General features: G+C 26.8%; 1 protein-coding gene across 1 annotated transcript in view; it reads right to left on the bottom strand.

Annotated features, from left to right (window-relative positions):
- LOC129959838 (metabotropic glutamate receptor 4-like) overlaps window positions 1-26368 on the bottom strand; it is a 110135-nt gene extending 83767 nt beyond the window's left edge. The window contains exon 1 of the mRNA XM_056072732.1: window positions 25807-26368. Within this exon, the coding sequence (XP_055928707.1) occupies window positions 25807-26368 (562 nt within the window). The remainder of the gene's footprint in view (window positions 1-25806) is intronic.
- Between the last annotated feature and the right edge of the window lie 1187 nt (window positions 26369-27555).

The following is a 27555-nucleotide window of genomic DNA, read 5'->3' as shown; positions in this document are numbered from 1 at the left end:
GAGTATATGATTCAGATTTCGAGGGAGAGTTAGAATTGTTAACAGAAAAGCTCTTTACATATTAAGATACAACCCATAAATATCAAAAGGGATACAGGCGTTATTTTCACCTGTTTCCAGATTGTTTTCTAAAATGGTCACTCTTCTTTTTTATTTGATGCCTTTTTTCGCGCAGAAATTGTATTGTATAAATGTAATAAACTGTTGAACTTCAAAGGACTTTAAAAGTTGCTTGATAAAATATGATGATTTTATTTTAATGTTTGTTTCTTGCATGAATCACAAGAAATTTCTTAAACTTACCCGCAGAAAAATAATAAGACTGCTAGTGGCTGTAATACTTTCATGCTGATATCCTTTCAAAATTCTAAAACTTTTAATTTAAATACTTATTATGCCCAATTTCACATGATTTTGGCGTTGTTTTCAAACTTTTTGATCGTCTGATTTTTGAGAGCGCTTTGGAACGTTTTTGATTTCTGAGTACTCCATTTTTTACATTTAAATAGTTTCCAATGGAAATAAATAAAATATCCTAATAAAAATAATAAAATGTCTTTTTATCATTGCTTTTCTACATGGTTAAAATAAATTTTATTGAGAATTTTTTTAAAAAAATGGCTGAATTACTTTCACTTGACTTATGCCTTATTACATTGAAATGAAAGATGTTTTGAGAAATTAAAAGCAAAAATTCTTAAGTGCACTTAAAACTTAAAGAAGACAGATAGTGCTAATAGCTTCGTGTTTCTCACTTTTCAACATTGCCATAACCATCTAAATTTTAGTAAATAATAATAGAAAATAATTTTGGAAATAAGTGTGACTATATTACTCACATATACTTCATATTATAAAAATTACGATTGCAAAATTGTTTTCAATAAATATTAAATATATTTAAATAAAAATATGGCTTCTAAATATTTTTCCTTTTTTTTTTGTACAAATATAAATTTTTTCCAAACAATTCCGTTATAATTTAGGATTTAGAAATCGTAATTGAAGTTTACTCTTGATTATAGCTAAGCTACATAATAATTAAAGAAACAATAAGGACATAGTTCGTTAAAGTAATATTTTTTAAACTAACAAATGCTGAAATAAAATAATCAATGCCGTAATAAAAGAGTAAATCTTGAGCCTTTCTTAAATAAGAAATGATTCTTCAGATTTATTTCTAACCTGGAATTAAATATTTTTTAAGAAATATTTCAAGAATAGTTTTAGCTTTTGCACAATAACGTTTGACATAACAATTATTGAAAACCAATTTTTAATTATTATTTTTATTTTGTCTTTTACCCAAAGATGAAATTGATTTTTCTAGAATTTAGATAATTAATATATTCTTTAACTACTCAATAGCTTTAATTGTGATTATTCAGAATTTATTCATTATTTTAGGCCTCGTATTCCCGTTCATACATCAATGCAAGTAAACCTGGTTTACTAGTTGTGTCTTATCTAATCTAAATAGAGCAGTCGAGATTGGTTTCTGGTTTATTCGGATCTTGTTTTCGCTGCCGAGAACCTCGAATAGTTCGACCGAAAAGAACGGACAACTAGAATCGGTACTTCTTGTCAATGTGTTTCTATGGGCAGATAATTATAAGGGTAGAAAGGACTTTATAGATGACTGACCATGATGGAAGACCCTGGCATTGCAGTAATGTAAACATCTAAATTAAGCGAATTCTTTTGGAATTTAATTGCTATTCACTCACAAGTACCATTGTGTCTGACTTTGCTGAGAGCTGACGCAGAAACTGAATCAATTTTCTAGCTGACTAATAATTCATGATTAATCAAATATATGTCGAAAAATAAAAGCCACATTTTTTAAAAAATATAATTCTTACTTTCGCCTTTTATTTTTTTAAATGTTAAGTCTGCTTTGAAATATTGGCTTTATTCACTCCCACCCTCCAAATAAATCTGTCCTTTTAAATTTTGAGTTTCTTTTTCTGAGGCTTTTCTTGAATCGCCAAAATATTTTTGATCTATTTAAGGTATAAATAGAGATAATATTCACAGTTTAGCAATGATTTTTAACATAGTTTTTCAGAGTAAAGTATATTAATTATATTTGAATATTTATGTATGAATTATACCTCTTAGTTTTATTGTAATAAAGAATATCAAGTTATATATAGACTTCTTATTTAGCTTGTGCCTTAGTAATTTAGAGCATAGTAATGTGCAAACACTGAGGCAAATAAGTAACTGTTTAATTTTATTTTAAATATATGGTAATAAACATTTCAATTTATGGTAGTAAATACTGTCTATATGAGACAAATAATTTATATTCAAGACAAATTAATATAAATTCAAAGATGCTAAATTCGATAATAATTTATATGAACAGCCTTTGATGAGCCTAGACAATAAAAAGCTGAAATTCAAATATTTCAACAGGATTCAAAGTCCAGACTGTTGTATCGGAAGATTGAACGAGAGCAGAATTCCATATGTGCATTTGAATAAATAAAATATTATTTACAGTTGAAATCCAAGCTATGATGATTGGAGTATAATCATTTGGAGTATAATTCTTTTGAAGTATTGGCATCCTTATTCAAAATTCTCTTTAACGAATTACACATTACATAGATAGTTAATAAATAATCTAGGCTATTATATTTATTAATTATTCTCAGACAATTCAAGCTTGATAAGAATATTAAGCAGAATTACTTATTTTTGATTAATTAATTGATTAATAATTAAATAAATTAATTGATCCTGTCAATTGCATTCATTCTTTTCTTGTTTAATTGAAGACGTAAAGACGAACTCAGTTTTTAATTATTTTATTAATTCAAAAATTTATCACAACGTACTGATGTAGTGATATGTATGAGAATGGAAATATGTAATGTTTTTGTTCAATATCCAAACGTTCATTTTCTATAAAGCCCTTTCTAATGCATTTAAAGTGACTGAATTTATATTTTAATAATTTTAAATAAGTTGTGGATATTAGAAGTTTATATTTTTGATAAGCAATTTTTATTTGCATCCATAATTATTATGATCACACTTTATGGAATCATTAACTGGAAAATTATCAATTTTCAAAACAGTCATAACTTTAACTCTTGATTATTAAAGATTTCACTGTAATATTTTCTTTAGATACTTCCCAGCGGCTATATAATCTTAAGCGGAATTACTTGTAGATTATAAATTTTCTGAACTGATCTAATAATTATATTTATCTTAAGTAATAAAATTATTTTCATATAGAAGTGTGTAATCTGAAACACTATTAAAATGTGTTAGAAGCGAGAGAAATTATGAAATACGAATATTGTAAAACTATCTGTAATCACTCAGTTATATAGTTAATTTTATATTAAATAATACAATAGGAAGCAGGACAAATCGTTATACTTGCTATAAACTGTAATACACTATTACAAGAATTTGCATTGAAAATGTTCTTGTTGGAGAAAGGCTTTAGAAAAAGCGTGCTACGGCGACGTTTCTGCCCAGCTAAGCTTGCGTCTCCTTTAAAAATTTGATTTTTAAAACCTTGTTACCGGTGAATTACTGCGATTAATTTGTTGTTTATTTGATATATTTAACTTAGGCCATTTTTGAATTTCTATTAATCTATTTTTAATGCACTTGGACATTTATTTACACATTTCTTGATATAAACTTAATTCGTATCCTTTTTAAATTCCCATTTAGAAGAAATTAAGTTACAATGTATAAATTTTACGGATATACGTGTCAATACTTAAATGCAATAAAAAAAGGCAAATTTGCTTAAATTTAAATTCAATTCACAGAACAGTCTAAATATTATATTTTATCGACTACGTAATGTTTTGTATATGAATAATATTATATGAGTTATAAAATATTAGAGGCATATTAAAAAAAGGCATTGAAGTTAATTATTTTTTATACGGCATACCATATGCATAATTACAATTAATTATATTATTATCATCAATTAATATTTTTTCAGGAGTTATAAAAACGATTGACTGAAAAGAAGGTTTAAAAATGTTTCAAAATTTGTAGAGAATCAATTAAGAATATTGAGGTGTAATTTAGAACAGGAAATAATTTACACTTTTTCCAACTATTTTTAATACCAAAACATTTTTTTCGTCTCTTATCGTAGAAGTAAAGAATATATTTATGTATTAAAACCCCAGGTGTTAAGTCCCAAATAGCAATCCTTTTTAATTTTTTAATTTAAATGGAACATAAAAATCGGCAAAACGTAGGTAAACCTAAAAAAGATAGCATGGCAAAGAAATTGTTTTCTATCCGCTCTTAAATTACAAGAAAATTATATTAAGAAACACCTTGATATACTATTTACTTAAATTAACTGTACAAAGAAAAGAAATTCTTAGAAAATTTTATTGGTTGATATTGGTTATTATTATTTTTTTTCTCATTTAACATATATGAGGACTTACATTTTTCATCCACTGTTAATATAGTATTTAGTAATGTTTTTAAATATGGACATCTATTTCAGAGTAATACTATCAAAGCGTTTACGGATGAAACGTTTGTATATGTAGATAAGGGTATGAAATTCAATGAAGCAAATGGATATGAGATTCAATGAAATGAATGATTCAATTTTATGAAAAGTATGAGATTCAATGAAATGAATGATTCAATTTTATGAAAAGTATGAGATTCAATGAAATCTTATTCTTTTGAAAAATAGCAATTATTTTAATTTATAAATGAGAAAATAAATATTCTGTGATATATTATTGATTAAATAAGTCTTGAAGAGATTTGACAAATTGTAAATCAAACAAGTTTGAAAAAATGAATGGAATTTAAGGTGCAATAACTTTAGAATATTTAACTTTCATTTAGATTATGCGAAATATTTTAGAAACCTAGTAATATATGAGCAGAAACAATTCATAAATTAAAATATTAATTTACCCTACTCTTCTTATTGCACATGCAATCTCTTTCCTACCAAGAAATACATATTATTACTTATTATCATTTCACTAAACTTAAAAAGTAATTTTGAAATACCTTCACAATACATTTAAATGATTAAATATTAGTTATGTAAGTATTAGATAAAAAGAAACTAACGTAGCCTTAGGTGAGACAACTTCTATTTTATCGACGAGAAATATTTTTTTATCTTAAGTTTTTTACATATTTATATATTTTTCACTTAAATATTTGTAATGAAAAATATTTTGTATATTATAAAAAGTACTTTTAAAATAATCATTAATTTAAATTTATCAAGATTGTTTAACGCATTAGTACTTTTCATTCAAAAATAAAATTTACTAATGAGAATTAAGAACCAGTAAACTCAAGCTGTTTTCAGTTAGTCAATAAAATTTAATTGCGTTTAATTCAGAATAGTTGTAAGTTGAGAAAAAATTAACACTTCGCCGTTTAGAAAATTGTATGTTCCATTAAAAGAAGCAATCCTTTTTAATTATGTTAAGAATATCAGATTCATTCAATGTATGAAATTTAAGTAAAGTTTAAATAAATTGCTTTAACTTATAAAATATCTTGAAAATAATGGCCATAATTTGAAGATAAAATTAAATTTGTAATAAACTCCTAAATAATAAAAAAAATCATAATATAATTATCTCTTCACTAAAATTCCCAAAATATTTTTTATTTCTTTATTAAATAAAATTAAATTTGAGATTTCTCTTACTTAAATGACACATACGCACAACAAATCTAGAGTCCAAAGGTATACTAAATACTGAAATTTAAACTTCTATTGAAGAATTTTTGCATTGTATATTAAGAACTTTTGTTAGAAAAATAATTGATTCATTTGTTCATGCATATAAAATTAAGTTTCTATACCTCAACATTTCCCTAATAACTCAAAGTTAATGTTTTGAGCATTTTATATCTTTTCAAATCCATAAAAATATATAAATAAAGTACCCTAATAACTACTATACAAAATAATCTTATTAAGGAACGCTCTTGTATCCCCAGTTTACAATATGATACAAAACAATATTCGCAATATTGTATATTAGTGTTGAATATTAAATAATATGACAACGTGCAATATCGTCCAACGCTGTACTTTCTAATATTGTAGAAATAATCGACTAAATCAGAAACTATGCATCATTTTCCCAAATATCTAAGAATAATTTCATGATGGAAAGAGTATCAGATATCAATAGATTCAAATATCACTTTTCTCTTAAAAAATACTAAAATTTTTAACAACTTATTGGTAGAAATCAACATTAGCAATGTCGTACACGATAGGAATGGAAGTAAAGTTTAATAAAAAAAATATTAGACTGTAGATTAGACTGTCATAGGATTGAATAAATATTTTAACCAATAGAAACTTGTAGGAATCATAAATGGAAGAATATTTTTATTAGTTTCATTATTTCAACTACAGATAACTCCAACCATTAAAAAGGTATATTACAGCTGCCCTACATAAAAAGTGTTTGTCAAAGAAATTGCCGTAAAGAGGAATTTCGTCGTCTCAACTATTGATTTCTAGTTAATTAGCAATTAAATATCAATGTGCTGAACAACTAGTTTATAGTATTTTGATAAAATATATTTTATAAAATAATACAATTTTCACAATTATTAGTAGAATGATTTTATGAAGGAATGGAGGAATGATGACAATTTAGTAACTTCATCGGTGGTAAGTCCCAAGAATCGCTTAAAATGCTGCTCTCTATTACAGTGTTAAACATTAACTAGAAACGTTGACTTTCCTGCAAAGCTAATAGATAACAAGGAAAAGGCTAGAATTAACTAAAATTTGTATGATCAAAACAAATAATAAATTAATGAATCGAAAGAAAAAAAATTTAAACGATAGGATGTCAAAATATTGAAAAATTACTTATTTACCAAGTGAACACTGTACCTCCATTACTAAACCCCTTCCAATAAGCAAGGTTACACGAACCTTAGATGAGCCATTAAATTTTGACATTTATGAAAAGATGACTAATGCATATATGTGTGCAATAATTTTTAAAAATATTTTTCGTAATGCTACTTTCCGTCGTACATATTGAAAAATATTTCCTCTTCACTTTTTAAACCAGTTTTACTGATCAACAATCGCAAAAAATGTCAATAATTTGACTAATGTTATCCTAAGAATTTAAACTTGGTACAATATAAGTTTTTCAAAACAAAGCAATTTTAAGGGAAAAAATGATATACGATTTTACCTGTTATATTCAGCGAACTTTTTTTTAAAAAAAATGTGATGTATGAAATATTTTTACGTTTTTATAATTGAATGCATTTTATATTAGTGGAATTTTAAAATAACCTTTTCTTTCTGAGTTATAAATTATTTTATTCTTTCAGCTTTTTTTACTTAGATTTTTCTTTACTTTTCAGCTTACAGATGCTAATTAATAATGTTTGCGTAGTTCGTTTTTATACAAATCAGTTAAGCTTTTTAATGTTTACGAAAGGGATATATATGCCAATAGTAATCAAAACGTCTAATATTGCTTATTTATTAAATTATATTAAGAACATGACTTCTTTAATGTTCGCAATCCGTTGATATGGTGATCTAATAATTATTTTAGAGTGTAATTCCACTGATAGATATGTTCCTTCACAATTGGGGACAAGGTCTAGAAATGAATTGGAAATTCTGTAACATAATAAGCAAATCACATGTGAATTAGTATAAAAGTAACTATTTTAAATACATAGTATACATTATGGGCAGACTTTAAATGACAACTTACTAAAATTACATTTGCTTTAAACATTTTTTGAAGGAGTACTTTCATTTTAAATGCCAATCTCAGCTTATTTAGATGCCTACTTGTATATTATGAATTTTCAAAAGCATCTAATATATTTCCTTCAAATTCAATTAAATACATAAAAGTGTGCATGATAAAAATAAAGAAACGAGCACCCCAAAGACCAAATTTTGGAAAATCTGCTTTTGTTGAAAGTATTCAACTTATGTGAATATATTCATTCTATGCAGTTGCAATCTAATTTATTACTTTTGATAAATATTATTACAAACTAATATATATTTTTAAATCATATGTTTCTCAATTTTATATATAAGACAAAACTTTCAACATTTTAACAAGAAAATGTAATAGAGAAACTAAATGTTAAGTTTATTTTCAAAAATATTATTTTTTGAAATATTTTTAACATTACAGGGGTCATACTGAAATTCATATTTTTAGAACATATATTTCTCCAAAAAATGCTTCTTTTCAAGAACTGATTTACCGATGAATGAGGTTTTTCTCGTATTGTAGTGAGGCTATATATTTCTTCTGTTTTCTGTATTCCGAGTAGAAGGCTAGATTCTAAAATTTTATCCTCTTAATCCATAGCAACCTAGCAATGAAGTCCTTATAAAACCGGAACAAAATAAATTTTAATTTTTAGTCATATACATGTATAGGCATTCAGTACAATAATCAGATCCCATTTGAGCCAGTAACTCTCTCTCTCCAAACTTATTGCACTGTATTAGAAGGGACGAAGATTAACCACCTTCGAGGAGATTAATGTGCATCACATTTGTATGCACAATGGATTTTCAGTTATATTGAATCCCATCCCCTTTGGTTCCGAAGTTAACACTCTATTATCAGACCATCGAATTTTTATGTGGATGAGATAAAATAATAATGATTGTGTACTTTTCTTTCAAACTTTAACTGTCTTAATGTATTATTTAATCATAATTGAGGATTTTGCACCCCCCCATATGGATATAATTGATATTTTCTATTGTATACTCTCAAATGTATGGATAAACGTTACGCCAGAAAACATAAAAATGTCTACTTAAGGCAAACTTCTGGATATGAGTAATAACTTTATTTATTTTTGTAATTTTTACCACAATCTCTGTTTGAACTTCCGATATAAATTTTTATATGATGTGGGAACACTGAATGATTTGATAATATTCTTTTCCAGTCTGGGAATGACAGAAACATATCATCACTTAAATAATGTATATTAATTTATCATCTTTCGTGTTATTGTTCTGGCGAAGTGGTAAATTTGTATAACTGGTTAAGGACTGTTATAAGTATGGAACTTGATGCAGTTATATATTTGCAGCAACTATAAAATCTTTTTATCTCAAATTAATTTTAATTTTGGAGAATTTTAATTTAGAAATATTTCTTCGTATATAATGTAAAATCTTACATAAATGAAAAAAATTTATTCATTAAATAATTAATTAAAATTAAAGAATTTTTAATTAAATATCATTAATATATTAAATTTAATATAATTCCTTCTCGTACAAAGATTCTTGTAATATTTTTATTATTATTATTATTATTATTATTAGGAAAAGGAAATTTTCAAATATTGTTAAAATAAAATCTCACTCAAACTTATATGTTTCTATGTATTTCAAATGATTATAAAAATAGCATTGGCTTTAAATTATTATCACATTTAATGCCATTATTATATTGTTTTTACATAGAAAGCTGATTAAATTGAGCAGCTCATGTATTAAAATTTTCACATTTCACTGAACATGTTTAATTAAGAAAATATGGATTTTCTTTATAAATGTGTCTGCACGATAGGAACAATTTTAATTAAACTTTCATCCTTAGCTATTGATTCTTAAGGCATTTTTTCAATTGTAACTATGGCAAAGCAAGTTTAACACGCGTAAATATGCTTTCGCATCATTAGTGATCTCCTTAGGACAAAAAAAAATTAATCTAAATAAAGGAAACCCACATTCACCACATCTTTCAGGTAATCTTTCTCGTTGTAAATTTCAAAACTATTCGTTATTTTGTCTTAATTTATTTATGTTTTCATATGCTCCATTGTGATCTTACTTAAGTTTCTTATATTTTCAAAATATCCTTTATTTGCATGAAAATCTCTTTTTAAAAAGTATTCCACAGAACTTCAAAAACTCTGGGAAACATTGCTAAACAATGAAATTTAACAGAATAAAGTATAAATGAACTTCAAAATTCTAATAAATATTGCTATATTTCTCTTATTTATGCATTAAGGTTCAATAAAGAGCTATATTTTATTTTACAAAGAACAAATCATATTAGCTTTTGCTGATAGTCACTTTAACCTTTCGTTGTGTCTCGCTTCGATCGCAGCTTTCCTATAGTTTATATAGTTCCTATAGTTTCCTATTGGTTTAATTGACTTTATAGCAATTCGGTACCAAAAAATTGAAAACAACATTAGCAGATGCATAACGTAATCTGAATAAATATTTCTCTCTAAAGACGTTGTTTTCCTTAGATTATGACTGACTATTAATGAAAGAAAAAAATATTCTATGTATCCTATTAAACATATAAGGATAAAATCGATTTATAATGATATTTGGATGACATAAAACACGCTTTTTGTGATAGTGACACAGCGGATATATTCAACATTATGTAAAAATATTTACATAAGCCTGAAAACATAAAATCGGATAAGGTTGATTTCATATCATAAAAAAATGAATGCTTCCTTCTTCATGACTATAAAGTTTGTTTTTGCTAGCTCTTTAAAAAGAACATTCTAATTTCGAATAATATAAAAAATCTATCAGGATTCACTTTTTCCCCTTTGAGGATTTTGGACAGGATTTACTTTTTCCCCTTTGAGGATTTTGGACAGGATTTACTTTTCCCCTTATCAGGATTCACTTTTTCACCATTGAGATCACCTATATAAAAATAAAATTCATAGACATTTTTTTTCTCTTCCATATTTTTTAAATAATAATTTAGAAGACTTCTTGGTTTTAATTAGCCACGGTACATTAAATGCTGAAAAATGCATGCAATTTTTAGAATATTTCGTGTGGAATTAATGAAGTATATTTCAGTGGGAATTAAAAAAAATGAATTTAAATTTATGAGATAGAAATTCAGTTTTTTTAGGATTTTGTATTTAACCAGTTCGCATAGCTAAATTTATTAAAAGTTTTCTTAATTCTAATGTTTTATATGTTGAGAATAAAAATAAATGTTTCCTTTAAAAAATAATCGAACTTTGTTAATTAATTTTTTTTACAGCGTGAAGAATTTTATATATAAATTATTAATTAAGGATAACAATATTTTTTATCCTTAATTGCTTAGATATTTTTAGATATAAATTATGTTGTATAAGAAGTTTAGTGCTATTAAATTTCATCTAAGACTTAATTTCCGTAAACAGCATTACAATTACTTAATGCAGATGTAAGTGCAATTTATTTTATTTTGGAGTTAAATGTATAATACATGTGTATTTATTATGACGAAATTGTGATTGTTTATATGTACTCATAGTCCCCTCTAACTCAATATCAGAATTCTCTCTCTTAATTCACCTCTTCATTATATTATTGCCGCTTCCTTTGATATGAGAAGATACAGAAAAATAACTGCTGCGAAGTTTTATGAGGGACGCCTTACAAATAATTTTTTGTAGAATGTGGTTTTATCACTTAATAATCATATTTCTAATATTTTATTCGGTCATAAACAGATGTTTCAGACGTATCGAACTATTTTGCATTACATTTCAAAATTGTGCATTGCTAACCTTATGATAAAATAATTTGGAGTAGTTCTATGATAGGATAATATAAAATTACATTTAATAAAAATAGATTCAATTTAAATATTTCCTTATAATTATTTTTTAAAGAAATATATACTAATTAAAAAAAATTCATGACTCAATAATCTAACCATATATATAAATATTACAAGCGCGTTAAAGCAGATTTTAAAAGAATGAAGAATCATTCAGGACGTAAAATGACGTCTTTTTAAATGAATATTCGAGTGCGGCGGCTCTCCACTACGTAACGGTTTTTGTGTAAACATTTATAAGTGAGCAGAAATGGAGTCTTGATCACTCTCGCTTTCACCAGCACTGCAGCTGTGTCGTGTAGAAATATCTGTTTTCCTCATTATTTGATTGTTCCTTTAAAGTTTTAGTTAAATGGTAATAATTTAATTATTTCATATATATTTAATTTGCTAAATAGTCGTTTGGTATTTTATTCTAAATAATTTTTGTTTAATTAATATTTTAAAAAGTGGTGGCAACATTAACCTTTGTTATTGTATATTTTAAAAATTGTTGGCAACATCATTTTTTTTAATATTTTTTCTTTTGAATTCCGTAAATAATAGAGAAGTTATTTTTGGCTACGTAAGTCCCACGTTTATTTCTTCCCCACCTTCTTCAAGTAATTCTCATATTTATTTCACCGTCATGTAACTGGCTAGTTCCCATGTGAGATGGGAACTAGCCTATTTTAAAACAACCATTTTAGACTTGAAAGACTTAGTGGGGGAAAGACCCCAACCAAATTTGTTTCTTTTGCTAAGAAATATAGGTATCTTACCTCTAACTTAGGTTTTAACTCATGTGTTTACTGTTTTTGAGATTCTCAATGTTTTTTTTAACGCTTTATAACAGTAGGGCTTCATTTGATTTCTTAAAGAAAAGCTACAGCATTATTTAAAATTTTCGATTAATAGTAATTTACATTACTTATTTTAGTCTTCTTAAATTGTTTCATATTTTAACCTTGTGTTTGGGACAGCATAGCCGACACCGGCTTTTGTGCCATAAAATGCCAAATTACAATCCAATCCAATCCAATCCATGTGAGATGGAGCTTAAAGTAATTGTGATATTGTCTAGAACAAATTATCCCGCACGACACGATAATGTTATTAAATATATTAAAACTGCCTTTCAGTCCCATTTTGATATTGAAGGCATTACTTCACTTACATGTAATCGGATCTATATTTGATGAATTAATCATTACGCACTATAATTTTTTTTCTTTTTTTGCAAAACATTTGAAGATAAAAGTAGAAAACCCTAAAATAATATCATCGGAGAAATGCATAAGCCTTTTCAGGTCAGAAATATAGTTTATTTGACATTTAAAAAATGAAACAAACGCAAATTCCTGCCAATGCTAGAGAGGTAAAATGCTAATGTTGTATTTTAATAAGAATGAGTGTTGTAGTTATCATTATTGTCTTAGCCCTTAATAAATGTTATTCACTATTTATAGAACGACATAAACCCATACTTAAGAAATTTCTTATTCGATATCGCTAAAGTTACATAAATAAACTGCTGAGCAAAATCATGGGAAACCATCACTGATTAAACTTCAAATATTCGTAAGCTTCTTAACTTATTTAAACTGATATTGCTAATAAAGGTATTTCTGCCTATTTATATTCCTGTGATACTAGATTCTCATTAAAAAAGCAACATTCTCTCAAACAGTGCCATCGCTGTTTCAGTGAATAATTAGCTCCCTCGAAGTATGTTGCCCTGGTGTAATTTCATCCTATGCTGATGACACTGGGAGTTAGTGTTGCGTATAACTTGCTCAAAAGCTATTCTTTAATCACTCACATGGTTGCTCCCTTATGTAATATGCCCATGTTGTAATGTTTCAGTAAAACACAATGCTTTCCTTGGATTTTGTACTACTAAACATTTGAAGCACTCGAAGTTTGAAGGAAAATAGTTTGTATTAAGAACAACTCACAGAATGATCATTAAATTGTATTTAATGTTGTTGCGATAGTTGATAATAAAAAAGTGGAAAAAGTTGAATTCATCAGATATATTTTGATTTTAATGCCTTTTTTTAAAAATACTTTTATTGTGGATGGTTGCAAATAAGGGACAAGAGGGAAAAACAAATATGTAGAATTTTTTCTAACTAACGGAAAAAAAAAAAAATATATTTTTAAAACCTCAACATTTGCCTGAGTAGCAATTATTTTATTCATTTATGACTATTCGAAGGTGATTTTATACTCACATTTCTTACGAAATATGTAATACTAATTAAGGTTTCTGACATCACTCAGCTAGGACGCCTATAAACCTAGCATCTCAAATGGCAAAGATCAGAACAAGTTATGTTTATCTGTCAATAATAAGGACAGAAAACATTCTTAGTGCCAAGAGGTATCAAGAATTCGAGTGTCTGCTTGATAAAATATACTTATCAAGAAAGCTTAGTTCAGTAGGAATTTATAAGCCAAATTTTTGTTCTTTTGCAAATCTAAATCGCTGAATAGTTAGATACATTAGTATTAAAAATTATTAGAAAACCAATGGGTATTTTGCATTTTATGCTATCGGAAATAAATTTATTTATTTCTAAATATGTAAATTTCAGAAACAATTTTGTATTATTCATTACTAATTAACTCGAATAATTCTAATTTCATCTCTGAATACTTTATAATAGGAACAATTTCTTATTGTTTATAGCATTTCAGAAACGAAGCATATTTCTAAACTACTCAAAGGATTAAAAGTACTTTTAAAAAAAAGAAAAAGAAAAGAAGAAAATAACAAGTTCATTAATTCGAAAATCGATTTTTGATAGTTAATTAAACTTTCTTTAGTTTCAATCACTTGTTTTTTTTTTCATTGAGATAAGCTCTTGATTGATATTGTGCTACGCATTTCTTATATCCTCAAAGAAACATTTATACCTTTTTTGTGTCAGAGGTAATTTCTGTACCTCTGACACAATTGACCGCAAATTTTGGATGGGTACGAACGTTACATATATATAGCTAATATACAGCTACATGCATACAGCTAATACCCTATACATACAACTAATAATATCCAAGATATTATCTTATCAATTGATTGGAAACTATTTTTTCTCCCTCCGTACAGATTTGATATAGCCCGGAGTAATTACCACTTGTTCCTGCACTTATAAAAAGCATCTTAGTTGTCAGTACTGAAACAATGATGATGATCTCAAAACATCCGAGTTGCAGTAGTTATCAAATCTGGGTTTAGATTTCTATAAGAATTCAATTCAAACTTTTATTGTACGATACAACAAACTATTATTTTGATGGAAATAATGTATGTTCAAAAGTAGATTATAGTACAAGTTTTCATATCATTGTAAATCGAATGAAAAAAAAGAACAGTTGAGTGTTTTGAATTTTGAAACGGTACTACTTTAAAAAACAAGCCATTTGTTGCAAACATTAAAACTCACCTGGAATTAAGATGTCGATTTTCTGTGACGAATAAGTTGGTTATTATGAATTTAATATGTATAAAGCCTGTTAAAATTTATCTTGAACTAAGAGGTCGACTTTTCTGTGACAAATAAGCAGGAAATTATACCTTTAAAAAATGTCATTTCTATTTGATATTTACTTTGGCCTGGAATTTTCCGAGGAGATGGTATAATTACTCTCATTTAGATTTCATCATAAATTGCTTGGATTTTCATTGCAAATTTTGTTTCTAATTTTCTTTTAACCACCCTTTTTCTCCTCCAGGGAATCTCATTCTATTATGCTATGTTAATGATGTCTGCAATTGTCAGCTCTAGAAAGTTGCAAGTATTATAAATAAAGGTCTAAACCACAATCTTATTTTAAAAGTTATTCCCCTTAGCATAAGGCGTGCTTCGTATTACACCATTATTGATAGGGTGAAACATGAGGGCCTTATCTTCAAACTCATTGAAATTTCCCAGAAAATTTTTCTAAACCTGTAATTAACTTTTGCTTTATCTTGTTCAAATATATTTCTATGCCAAAACTAGTGAAAAAGATATCATTAAAGATACTTTTTAATTCATTCGAATCTACACATTTTATGGGGATAATAAATATAATTTGAAAATGATGTTAATTAGTATGTTAGACATGCAAGTCAAACTCTGTGCTTTTAAGTCTTTTTCTTTGTACAAGTATCTAATTCAAATTCTTATGGTATACGCATGATGGAAAAAATATTCAAGCCCTTTTCAAGCAATTTAAATAATTTAACTTGAATCGATAGGAATGTTTTCTTTGAAAAGTAGTTTCGAAATTTCATTGCAAAATTGTATTAAACTAACAAATGAATAAAAACTACTAAAACTGGCATTTTTCATAAATAAATTCGGATTGATGGAAAATTCAAATAGGATACTATTTTTTTTCCCTACATCTTTTCCAAATGTTTAAACTTAAAATATTTACCGCTATTGACGAATCATACAATAAATAATATGGAAAAATTGAAATGAAATCTCAATGTAAGTATTCCTAAGTTATTAGAATTCTACGACAAATCGTATTGTAGGGACAGTTTTTGTAACTCTTCCTTTCCATTATAAAGCCTGTGGATTTTTTCCCCTCTTTTTTGTGATTTACAAAAATGTTGACTATATTTTGGAAATTAAAGTTATTTTAGATATGCTGGATGATAATGTTGAAATAACTTATATAAATCACTAAAGGATCATTATTTTAGTAAAACAAATAATTTATAAAGAATTTATAAGAGGAAAGGAGTATTTTTAAATAAGAAACAATTGAAATGAATCAATTAAAAATGAGCATGAAATGTATTAAAATTTTATTTAAAAAAAGTCCTGGTAAGAATTAATTGTAAGACCGCAACCCTTGTTTAGAAACAATATAGTTTAGAAGAACCAAAGATAATGTGCAATAATTTTTGAATATTATCATAGAAAATAATGAATGGTATTTTTATTATCTGGACATACATTTTGCATCTTATATTAAATAAAAAGACGACTACTAATTAAAAAGGTTGGAAATAGGAAGGATTCTAGTGGTTTGAAAAATAAGAATATTTTCAAATTTTCAGAAAAATTTATTGCAGTGCATAAATTACAGTAAATAATCTGTTATATCAATCTGTGCATTAATTCCTATATATCAGCAACATCATTAATTTCGCTAAAAAACTGATGATTTGATAGGTGATTATAATTAAAGTCAAAATTGTAAATACTTTTCTTTGGACTTTGATATCTTAGTTTCAAACCAATCATTTATTTTTATTAACAGATTATTAAATGCTTTTTAATAAATTTTTTTATGTAATAATAGTTTCATAATCTTTTCGATTAGCAGTGGAAATCATTTTATTTATTCCTCAGATAAAGTTTATTGGAGTTTGTTAATCTTTTGGTGAAAATAATCTGTCATTTTTGGTAATTAATCTTGAATAAGGGTAATTTTTGAAGAAAATTCAAGTAATATAAAATATTCTGGATTCAAAGGGTAGACTATGCTGTTTTTTTAAATTTTGTATTGATCAGTCACGGAAGTAGAATAAGAAAAGCTGAAAGGTGCTGATAATCTGAAAAAGACAACTATAATTACATTTAAAAAAGAAAAAAAAAACCCTTGTTCATACCGGTCATCACAAGACCCATTTTGTTGATTGATGTTGCTGAAAGTGGGTCTCATGTCCCAAAAATATGTCAATAGATGAGATAAAAAAAACAATATAAGTAATCACAAATACTTTCAAGATCAGCGCAGGCTGAAAGATTTAGCTTATAAAAAACGAATGAAATAATAAAAAAAAAAGGTGGAAGTGCAGTGTGAAAAATAATTTCAAAAACACCAGTGTTCGTCCCCAATATGTCAGATAAGAGGGTTTCCAGAAAAATACTTTTTTTTCCAATTTACTTTGTACAGTGTTCTCATACATGTTATTAAACCGTATTGTACAGTGTGTATTGTACAGTGTCTATTGTACAGTATTTACTTCACGCAATTGGACGCAAAATACGTAGAAATAACAATTCCATTGTGTAGAATAAAGCTCTGTTAAAATATTTAATATTGAAATTGAAATGCATAAAAAAATCTTAACTATTAATCACAAGCGAATTGTTAATAAACAGAGAGAGTAAAGTATCAACTGTAAAATCTGTATAATTCAGTGAATACGGTATTTAACACATTGATTGCTATAGGATTTTGTATAAATTCGTTAAGAAATGACTATTCGTTTTCATGCTTATTCTGTGAGAAGATATAAGCATAATTTGTATTTTAATATTTTGGTACCCTTTTTAATAATATTTAAAGCTTTTTTTATATACGGTTAATAGAAACAGTTTATTACAAATATTATGTTTCTTTCAAATAATATTATTAGGCCAAATCACAGCAATATGTAGAAGGGCCCTCTTTATATTATACTCAAAAAGTGTGACAGACAGCGTTGAAAGATAGCTCAAAGATCACTCTATTTTACCCGTTACTTATGACCCCTCCCCCATATTGCTACTTAAATAATCAGATGTTGGTCACCATGAAGACCTATGTGTTAAATTAAGATAGAATATATTAGGAAAATGTAAGCGTTTTATTGAATAAAACAATTTTCTACAATAACAATTATTTGCTTCAAATATTTTGAGAGAAGTTGAAATATTTCTGCATATTCAAACATTCATCATATATTCATTTTGAGAATGCTTAACTAATTCTTGCTTTAAAATATTATATCCATTACAGTGATAAAAATGAATTGTACAGAAAGCACGGCTTAAAATTTTGAATTCAATGGATATGACGTTGACAAAATGTTGACATTTCAGAAAATAAGGATTTGAAAAGTGCCCGATATTTCATTTTATGCAGCGATCAATTAGAATTATTTATTCTTTAAAAAAATTCTTAAAGAAATTTAATTGTTATTTCATATTCATAATGGATTTTAAAAGAATTGGATTTAATTTGAAAAATGGGTAATTAGAGTAGGTTGAAATTAGTAGTTTTTTAAATAACAATTCAATTTCTCATATAAAAGCAATGGACTATTTTGTGAAAATTATAGAATTAAAAATGTTTAATTTGAGATTACTACTAATTTAATCTTTATTAATAATTTAATATCATATTATGGTTTAAAATTTTTCAAATGAAAAATTCAACATTTAATTTTAATAAAAAAATTTTCAAATAAAAAATTCAATTTTTAAAACTTTTCAAATGAAAAATTCAGAATTTAATTTTAATAAAAAAAATTTCAAATAAAAAATTCAGAATTTAATTTTAATAAAAAAATTTCAAATAAAAAATTCAGAATTTAATTTTAATAAAAAAATTCAAATAAAAAATTCAATTTTTAAAACTTTTCAAATGAAAAATTCAAAATTTAATTTTAATAAAAAAATTTCAAATAAAAAAAATAAAATTTTAAAACTTTTCAAATGAAAAATTCAGAATTTAATGAATATAGCGTAAACTTGAATGTAATTTATTTGAAATGTCTAAATATCGTGAGAGAAAGCATTCACTGCTCCAGTGGCAAACATTAAAAATTAAGAAACTAAAACATAAACTTAGGAATTGCATAAAATTTATTAATTATCAATATCTGAGTGAATAATCCCTCAACAAGCAATTAGTTTAAATTAATCTATCTTGGTCCAAATCCATTTATGGTCAAAATAAATGGATTTGGATCAAGATAGATTAATCATGCCTTTAAATTCAAATGCTATTCATAAAATAAATGTAATAAATTTTTAATTATATTTAGTGCAATTCAGAAACGATATACATTAAACTTTTGCTAAATTCTTTTAAATCTTTAAATATATTGTTGTATGTTCTGTATCAGATCGAAGAAATATCTCACCTAAATAAACAAAAAATTAAGATGATATGCTTTCAATTTCTTTTTTCTTTAATAGCTGAATGAAACTGTCTTTTTCAGCAAATACAAGTTTTTAGAATTTTCTAACTAATATAAAGCATTTAAAATTAAATGAATTATTTAATTCTATTAAATAATTCATTTAATTTGTGATTATTAGTTAAAATTTTCTCATATTTTTGAGAGAATATAAATGAAAAGGGATGTAAATGTTAAATATTGATTGAATGAAAGCCATAATTATTATTTGTATTTTCATCAAATAAAGTATAAGTGAAATTTACGGAATTTAAAATTTTAAATTGTAGAAAAAAAAACATGTTTTATGAAGCTATGGGGGCAAAGGTCTGCGCCTTGTAATAGCCTGCACAGCTCATTCTTTGTGCATAGGAGCCAGTTTGCTGAAATGGGTCTGGAGAAATTCGAATGGCTTGCTCAGAGTTCGGATTCCCCTAAATCATTTCTGAAATGATGGAATATAGAATTCGAGATAGATCAAAATGATCAGAAATATTCTCAAAATTACTGGATTGACTTTCTCATAGAGTAGAAGGGAATTTTGTTGTAAAGTTGTTTTCATATCATATTAGTAATTGGTGTATTTGTAGACTAAGCAAAGCATAAATATCTCGGGAGACTTACTTCCATTTTAAATCAAGTTATAAAATGTTAGAGGTTTAATATTGTTGCAAGTAATAATCAGTAACAAAATAAAATAGTTTGGTTATGTATGAATCCTTCTGTAGCATCCGGGGTCACTGAATAAAGATAGCACTAAGGTGAAAATATAGTTTCGTGATAATGTCCATCATCGACACAGCCACAACCCATCTGTAAGATTTAATTCCCAACATCATTGCATAGGTGACTCGATCCTGTACCTAGTTTTACTCAACAGAGATGCGAGAACCCGCCACCATCTGTAAGCTTCACATCCTCATTTTTAAGGTGCTTCAGTTGTGGGTATGGAACAATGGAATATCCACCTTGGTGTAACTTAGAATTCAAAAGGTTGTATACAATAAAGTAAACGTAACTTCAAAGAAGCAAAAACAAAACTATCCCATTATTAATTCGGATTCTGAATTAAGAGTAAAGAACGAAATGCATGTCTTCAAATCTATATCAAGACCCCTTTTGCAGTTTCCTTCTGGGTAACTGCATAAAAAAAAACACTCAGAAACTATACAAAAAATAATTATTAAAATATAAAATACATATATAAAATGAAAAAAATAAATAAAATAAAATAATTAATTAATTAAATAAAAAATAAAAATAAATATTAATAATAAATAAATAAAAAGAAAACAGAAAACTTCAAACACAAATTGGAAACAAGCCATTGTTTGTTTGAAATACTTCAATTTTAAAGGACTTACAGCTAGTAAGAACAAATTACACAAAAAAATTTGAACAAGATTTTTCAAAAACTAGGATAAAAGCGAAAATGCTGTTATTAAAGAAATCGGAATGTGTGACGCAAACAACCAAAAAATGGTAGTAGGCCCGGAAGAATGTTTTGCAACTACAACCTTTATAACTTGATATCCCACCATACCAACACGTCTCTCTGTGAAAATGAAATTGCTAATAAATCTTATTAAGTCAGCATTGCACTTTCTTCAAGCAGTTTTTCTGTATTTCAATAAATCAACTCATTTATGAACTTATTTACATTTTAAAGACATTTCCATGCTTATTAGGCTGTTGAATTGTTATAACTCTTTCTTCCAAACAATAGCTATATCTGGTGGTTTAGAACACTCGAGTTCAAGTACTCCATGAATCTATTGCAAAGCGTCTGTTTTTCTCAGGGCTCCACAAAAGAAACAGTGCAACAGAGAATAAATAGATTCTAGATATTTCAATTCAATTCTTCTCCTTATTCCTCATCTACAAAACACCGATTCCTGAGCGACAATACTTCATCCAAATATTACTTGTAACCTGTCAACGTTTGTAGAAGTTTTTAAATGCCTCAGAATTTTTAAAACTCTATACTGATTGTAAAATCTTCTCCTTTATCGGGGCGGATATCTGAAATTAAAAATGCTACTAGAATAGAAGCTGCACTACTTAAACTTCTCTCTATATTGTCTAACAAAATTTGGTGCCATCCTTCTATAAGCGGGACAGTAAGTTCGACATCTAATCATTCAAAAAAGAATTTTATTCTTTTTCCCAACAATATAATTTCATATAAGATAACTTCATTGATTAATAATAAAAGGCAACTGATACAAAGATTACAGATTATTTTTTCATTGACTTGAAAGTAAAGAATTAATATCTTCTTTGCCAATAGACCATATATGTATATATATATATATGTATTATAAATGCAGATAGTACATTTAACGAAATAACTTCAAATTATTTATTTAAATTTGTTGCTTGAAAATAATAAGTTTAGTTAAAAATAAATTTATTATAATTTATTTAAAAAATAAAAATAATTAAATTTATCAATTTAAATTTTCTCTGTGGGCTACGAACTTAACCAATAATGCATAGCTCTATAGGACGTCTGCAAATGTTTCATTGACTTAAAAAGTAAAAATGAAATCTCCCCTTTGCCAATAGATCATATATTTTTTTAATGCATATTATAAATTTAACGAAATAATTTAAAATTTTTAAGCAATAAATTTATATAAATATAAAAAAATTATTATATTTTCTTTAAATGAAATGAATAATTAAATTTCTTTTAAAATTTACTCTGTGAGTTAAGAACTTAATGTACAATGCATAGCTCTATAGGACGTCTGTGATAGATAAAAATACTTTATAGCAAATACGATTATTTTTTAAGATACTAGATATCGTTGATTGGAGGTTTTTTGTCTCTAATACCTGAGTTAATTTATACAAGACATTTTGATTCATAAAGCTCGGGAAATAATTGCTTTATGAATCTGTATCGGGTACCTAACTGTCACCAGCACAGTGTTTGTTGTTCATCAAGAAATTGAAGGAAATATAAAGAAAAAATCATCTCTATCCATTGTCTTATCTCTACAGAATGCTGTCATGCATCAGCATATCTGCATTGCTACGCCATTTTATATATATTATTCTACATCCGCCGCCATCTTTCCTCTAATATTCTACATCCGCCATCTTTCCTCTAGTATTCTACATCCGCCGCCATCTTTCCTCTAGTATTCTACATCCGCCATCTTTCCTCTAGTATTCTACATCCGCCGCCATCTTTCCTCTAGTATTCTACATCCGCCATCTTTCCTCTAGTATTCTACATCCGCCATCTTTCATCTAGTATTCTACATACGCCATCTTTCATCTAGTATTCTACAACCGCCATCTTTCATCTGCCATTCTGCATCTACCATTTTTCAAATACCTTATTGCATCTGCCATTTTTCTTATCATTTTGCTTGCCGTATCAACTCACATTAATAAACAATATAGTCTACATTGCAGTAGAAAATAAAATTTGCTGCATCATTTTTGGTTGTTTTTAAGGGATATTCATTTTATTTACACATAATTAAATGCATATCTTAAAATATAACTTCAATTACGCAATTCATCATTCAACGCAAATGTGGCATAGTAATCTCATTTAGACAATTCTCCGGCAACGGAGTAATATGCAAATGATACAACTTATAGCTAACAATTTTGTAGGTCTCTACTATTATATGTAATATCTTGTAATGCAATTTTAAAATATAATTTTATCGAAAAATATAACAAAAATATATTATATAAAAAGTTGTTTATAAAGCAAATCAAGTTTATGATAATATTCAATATGATAGAGTAGGAAACAATTACCATTTGATTATTAATATTTAAAAACATTATGAAATTATATAGTATATTTTTCAAAATCATGATAAGAGAGCAAATATATCGTTAACAAATTAAATTATTACTAACAAAATTAATAACAATACATTATTTGGGAATTAATAATTATTATTAACAAAGCTCACTTCAGTATATAAAAATGAAAACGATTCCTTCACCGAACATGAAATATCATTTAAACGTTAATAAAAACACTCATGGAATTAATCGATAAAATGAAACTTTTCCATAACGTATAAGAATACCAGTTCGAGAAAAGCTTCATTTTTTTTTTATCGAATGAGAATATGTTAAATTTGAAAATAAATGTTAAAAAAAATCGTCTTAATGAAGGAAACATAGAAGCGAAGAGACAGAAAAAAATCTTTTGAAATGGATATCAGATACAGTTATTGTCATCTAGAAAGATCCCAAGATTTTTCCAGCTGGCAAGATCTGGGTTCTGATGCTCCACAGATCTCCAGATCTCCAACTCGAGTTTGTTGCTGCGTAGTGACAACAAATGAACGCAAAATGTCATTGAATAGAGAGATAAGAAGTAGTATGATATTGCTAATGTATATTTTTACAGCAGACTCATCTTTATGATTTCTTATGTTAGAAGTCAAACATTTATCTTAATTAATTATTAAGATAATTAATTAGAACCAGAATTTATAAAAAATATGTCCAAGATTAAGCAAATAATAAAATACGTTCTGTTTTGAAAATTCCAAAAGCTACCATTTTTGAAAAAGGTTTAAAATAATAAAAGTTATTAATAACTGTGTTTTATGTAGTAAATAATTTTAAGTAATAAGTTCTATGTAAATGTAAATTCTATTTTTTAATTTCATCAGTTGTAGAGATTCTGACGCTCATATGTTATAACTAAAAAAATAAAAAAAGTGAAAAATGTTTTTAAAAAATTTTTTCCTTTATTACGAATTACTTTAATACCACAATTATAAATTAATTATTATGAAAAATGAATAAAAATAAGAACGGATACATATTGTCCGATGAATTAAGTCATATAATTCATCAAAACAGAAAGAACAATTAATTTAAGTAAAATAATAAAAATTCTTTGTAATTTTCAATTGTATCGACCGCTAATCTTAATATACTAAAAAATTAACAAAACATGAAGAAAATATTTGAACAGCTTCATAAAATTCAGTTTTTACGTATTTACCTCTTAAGAATTTAATAATAATAATAAAAAAGAACTGAACATTCGATTTTTCTCCTACTTAAAAGTTTTTATAGAAATCATATGAATTTAAAATTAATTTTCCAATTTTAAAATTTTCTGTATATATTAATATACTTTTAAGATTTTTAGAAAGGAAATCAAATATTATCAATTATAATAAAGTTAAATAAATATTGTTTATTGAAAAAAAAAAAAAATAATCTCGAGTAAATCGGTTCAAATAAGAAACAACCTGTAATATATATATATATATAATTAAGTAATCTCAACTCCAAGACTCCAATCATCATTTTCCAAAAATTCTACTTAGATAATGGAAAGAATCTACAATCCTAATTATGTTAACTTAATGCCACTTTGATATCACAAAACAAATCAGATTTTTTCGTTTCATTTTATGCTTGTATCTGATGATTAAAAACGTTAATTGAAAAAAATCATCTTTTTTTCCTCAACCTGATTTTATTACTTAATTATCACAATATGTCTGATGCATAAATAACGCTACAAAAATTGTTATGAACAATTTCGTTTATCATAAAAAATATTTAAAACAAAAATGCTCTGAGAAGAACAGTTTAAAATAAGATTTAGCATCATCTAGAAAACTTTTAAATCAAACAACGTAAAGCAACAAGTAATGAAAAGAGCTGAAGTATAAACCAATAATATTCATCTAATTCCCTGTCTTGTTCAACCTAGGCTTATTTTTAACTTTATATAACTAAAATAAACCAAGTTTTCTAAATTAAAGATTCAGACATCAAATGGATATCTATACCAAATTTATTAAATTTAAAACTGAAAATTAACTGAAGAAAAAAATGCTGTTAAAACTTTTTCACAAATATGTTAAAAAGTAGCAGGTAAACGATCGCAAGTCCAAATTTTGACATATTATAAGGGAGCCAAACACAGCTGAGAGAGCAGTGTATCGCAAGCAATATTTTAATTATTACTTTCCTTTTTTTTTTCTTTCAACTTAAAGGAATTGCCTTTTTCCCTTCCGAAAACATTGTCAGGATAATACTACTGCGATAAAAATATCACAATGGACTTCGGATAGTTTACCATAAAATACTGTTTTTTTCTTATAATGTGCATTTCAGTGAAAGAAACAATTTCCGTTACTTAAACGTAGCAATAAAATCTTTTCTTCTAAAGAAGGCTGGACGTGAATAAATGACATCAAAAAATAAATATAAATAAAAACTCTGATATAAAACATAAATTGCAGTTAAAGCAATAATTAAGTTAATTAATAAAATGCATACCTTTGATAAAGTCCACTGCTTGTTCCAAGCCGTAGGTGTCTTTGTCGCAATCGTCCAAGACATAAGATCCCAGTTTTACACCGGGTATAAAGTTATTATTGTTGATCCAGTCCAAAGTATATAACATACATTCGAGTGCTTGAATTCCGCCTTGAGGCATGATGGGGCCACATATTTTTTCATCTTCTCTCTCATGAACCATCATGAGTCCGCCTAAAATTATGTCTCCTTTTATTTCGGCCACTCGTTTAACTGGCCAAGTATAATCATCAATTGCCAGCGCTTTTCGTTGTCTCGAATTTTCTGGTGAATAACGCAAATATTGCAAAACTTTATTCGGTTTTTTCGCTTCCCGATTCCGCCTCTTACTATGACGAGCGCGGTGATAGAGAAAGGGATTGACTCTCAAACTTTTTTCGGTGTGAAAGTTATCCAAGTTTCTCAAACTTGATAACAATTTGGATTCCCCTTTCTCAGACTGACCCTTGGTCGTCGTGAACGGAAACACATAGACATAAAGCAACAAAGTACAAAGTACTGTGCGAGGAAGTTTTTTCAACATCGCGCTCAGTTAAGAATGGTACAGACCATTTAACAGAACGATCACAAGAGTCGACTGCTGTTGACGAAGTTGAGCGGTGCGACTGATTTTTCCGCCTTCTACTTAGCCCCCCAATTCTTTGAGGTGCTGCCGAGTTACGGGAGCGCCCTCTCGTTTGCGGGGAAAGTGCGCTTCCTTACAAACCACTCCTCTCAAAATGATTGGTCGTTTCGAACGATCTCTGTGTTTAGTGGTTCAGCTGTTAGAACAGGGGAAGCTTTTTCCTAAATTAGAATGAACTGTTGCGCATGATATTTGATTTCCTTTCTACTAGAGGGCACTAAACGCTAAAAAAGTGATTTGGCGAAATTTCTGCTGCGAAAGGAAATCCAGAACGAGTTTAAATCTTCTTTACTGGGAGTGGTAATAGTAAATTCTGTATAAAAATAAATGACAACACCTGACTCATTTCAACTCTTAGCCTCACATTTTTGTTTTCGTTTCATAAAGAAAGAAAAATTATCCAATTAGTGAAATGTTTTACCAAATTTAATATTTGAATTCTTTTCAATGTAATAATCCAAAGAAACAATCTTCCCCTGCTTACTTTTTCCTGCAAACTTGTAATACTCAGTGCTCTCAAAGAAAAAAAATATATATAAATTATACCTAAATCTCTTAGAATTTTAGGTAGAATTTATCACTATACAAATCTGAGACTTTTTCATCAAAAATAACGAGACACGATCTTAAAAGGATACTTAAGTCAATTGAAAATTTCTTTTCCCAAATTTCATCATTTTCAGTGCTTGCAGTTTTCCTCTACTTGAAATATCATTAGGTTGGTTATGGAAGCCATCCATTTCCTTGCCCGAAAGTACAATTTACCAGGGAATTTTCTAGTTTCAACCCAGACCCATTTCGTCTAAGTTTCAGCTTTTTAAGGAATGCGGAGAAATATTATTACAAGAGCAATTTTAATAAAATACTGCAATTATACATTAGTTACATCTTTGATCATGCCCCTGAAAAAGGAATCAGTTTACATAATTACTATGTATTAAAGAATCGCTGAATGCATGTTCAACTATTTTTTTAACACTTTCCCATTTTAAAAATAATGTTCACTATACTATATTATACATACATAGGAGTATGTGTGTAGTAACATTATAATTAATCAAACAATTTTGCACTGTACCATTTTA

This window comes from Argiope bruennichi, chromosome X2 (genome assembly GCF_947563725.1).
Source record: "Argiope bruennichi chromosome X2, qqArgBrue1.1, whole genome shotgun sequence".
Taxonomy (NCBI): domain Eukaryota; kingdom Metazoa; phylum Arthropoda; class Arachnida; order Araneae; family Araneidae; genus Argiope; species Argiope bruennichi.
The sequence above is the reverse complement of the archived record's forward strand: the minus strand, read 5'-3'. Positions and strand labels throughout refer to the sequence as shown.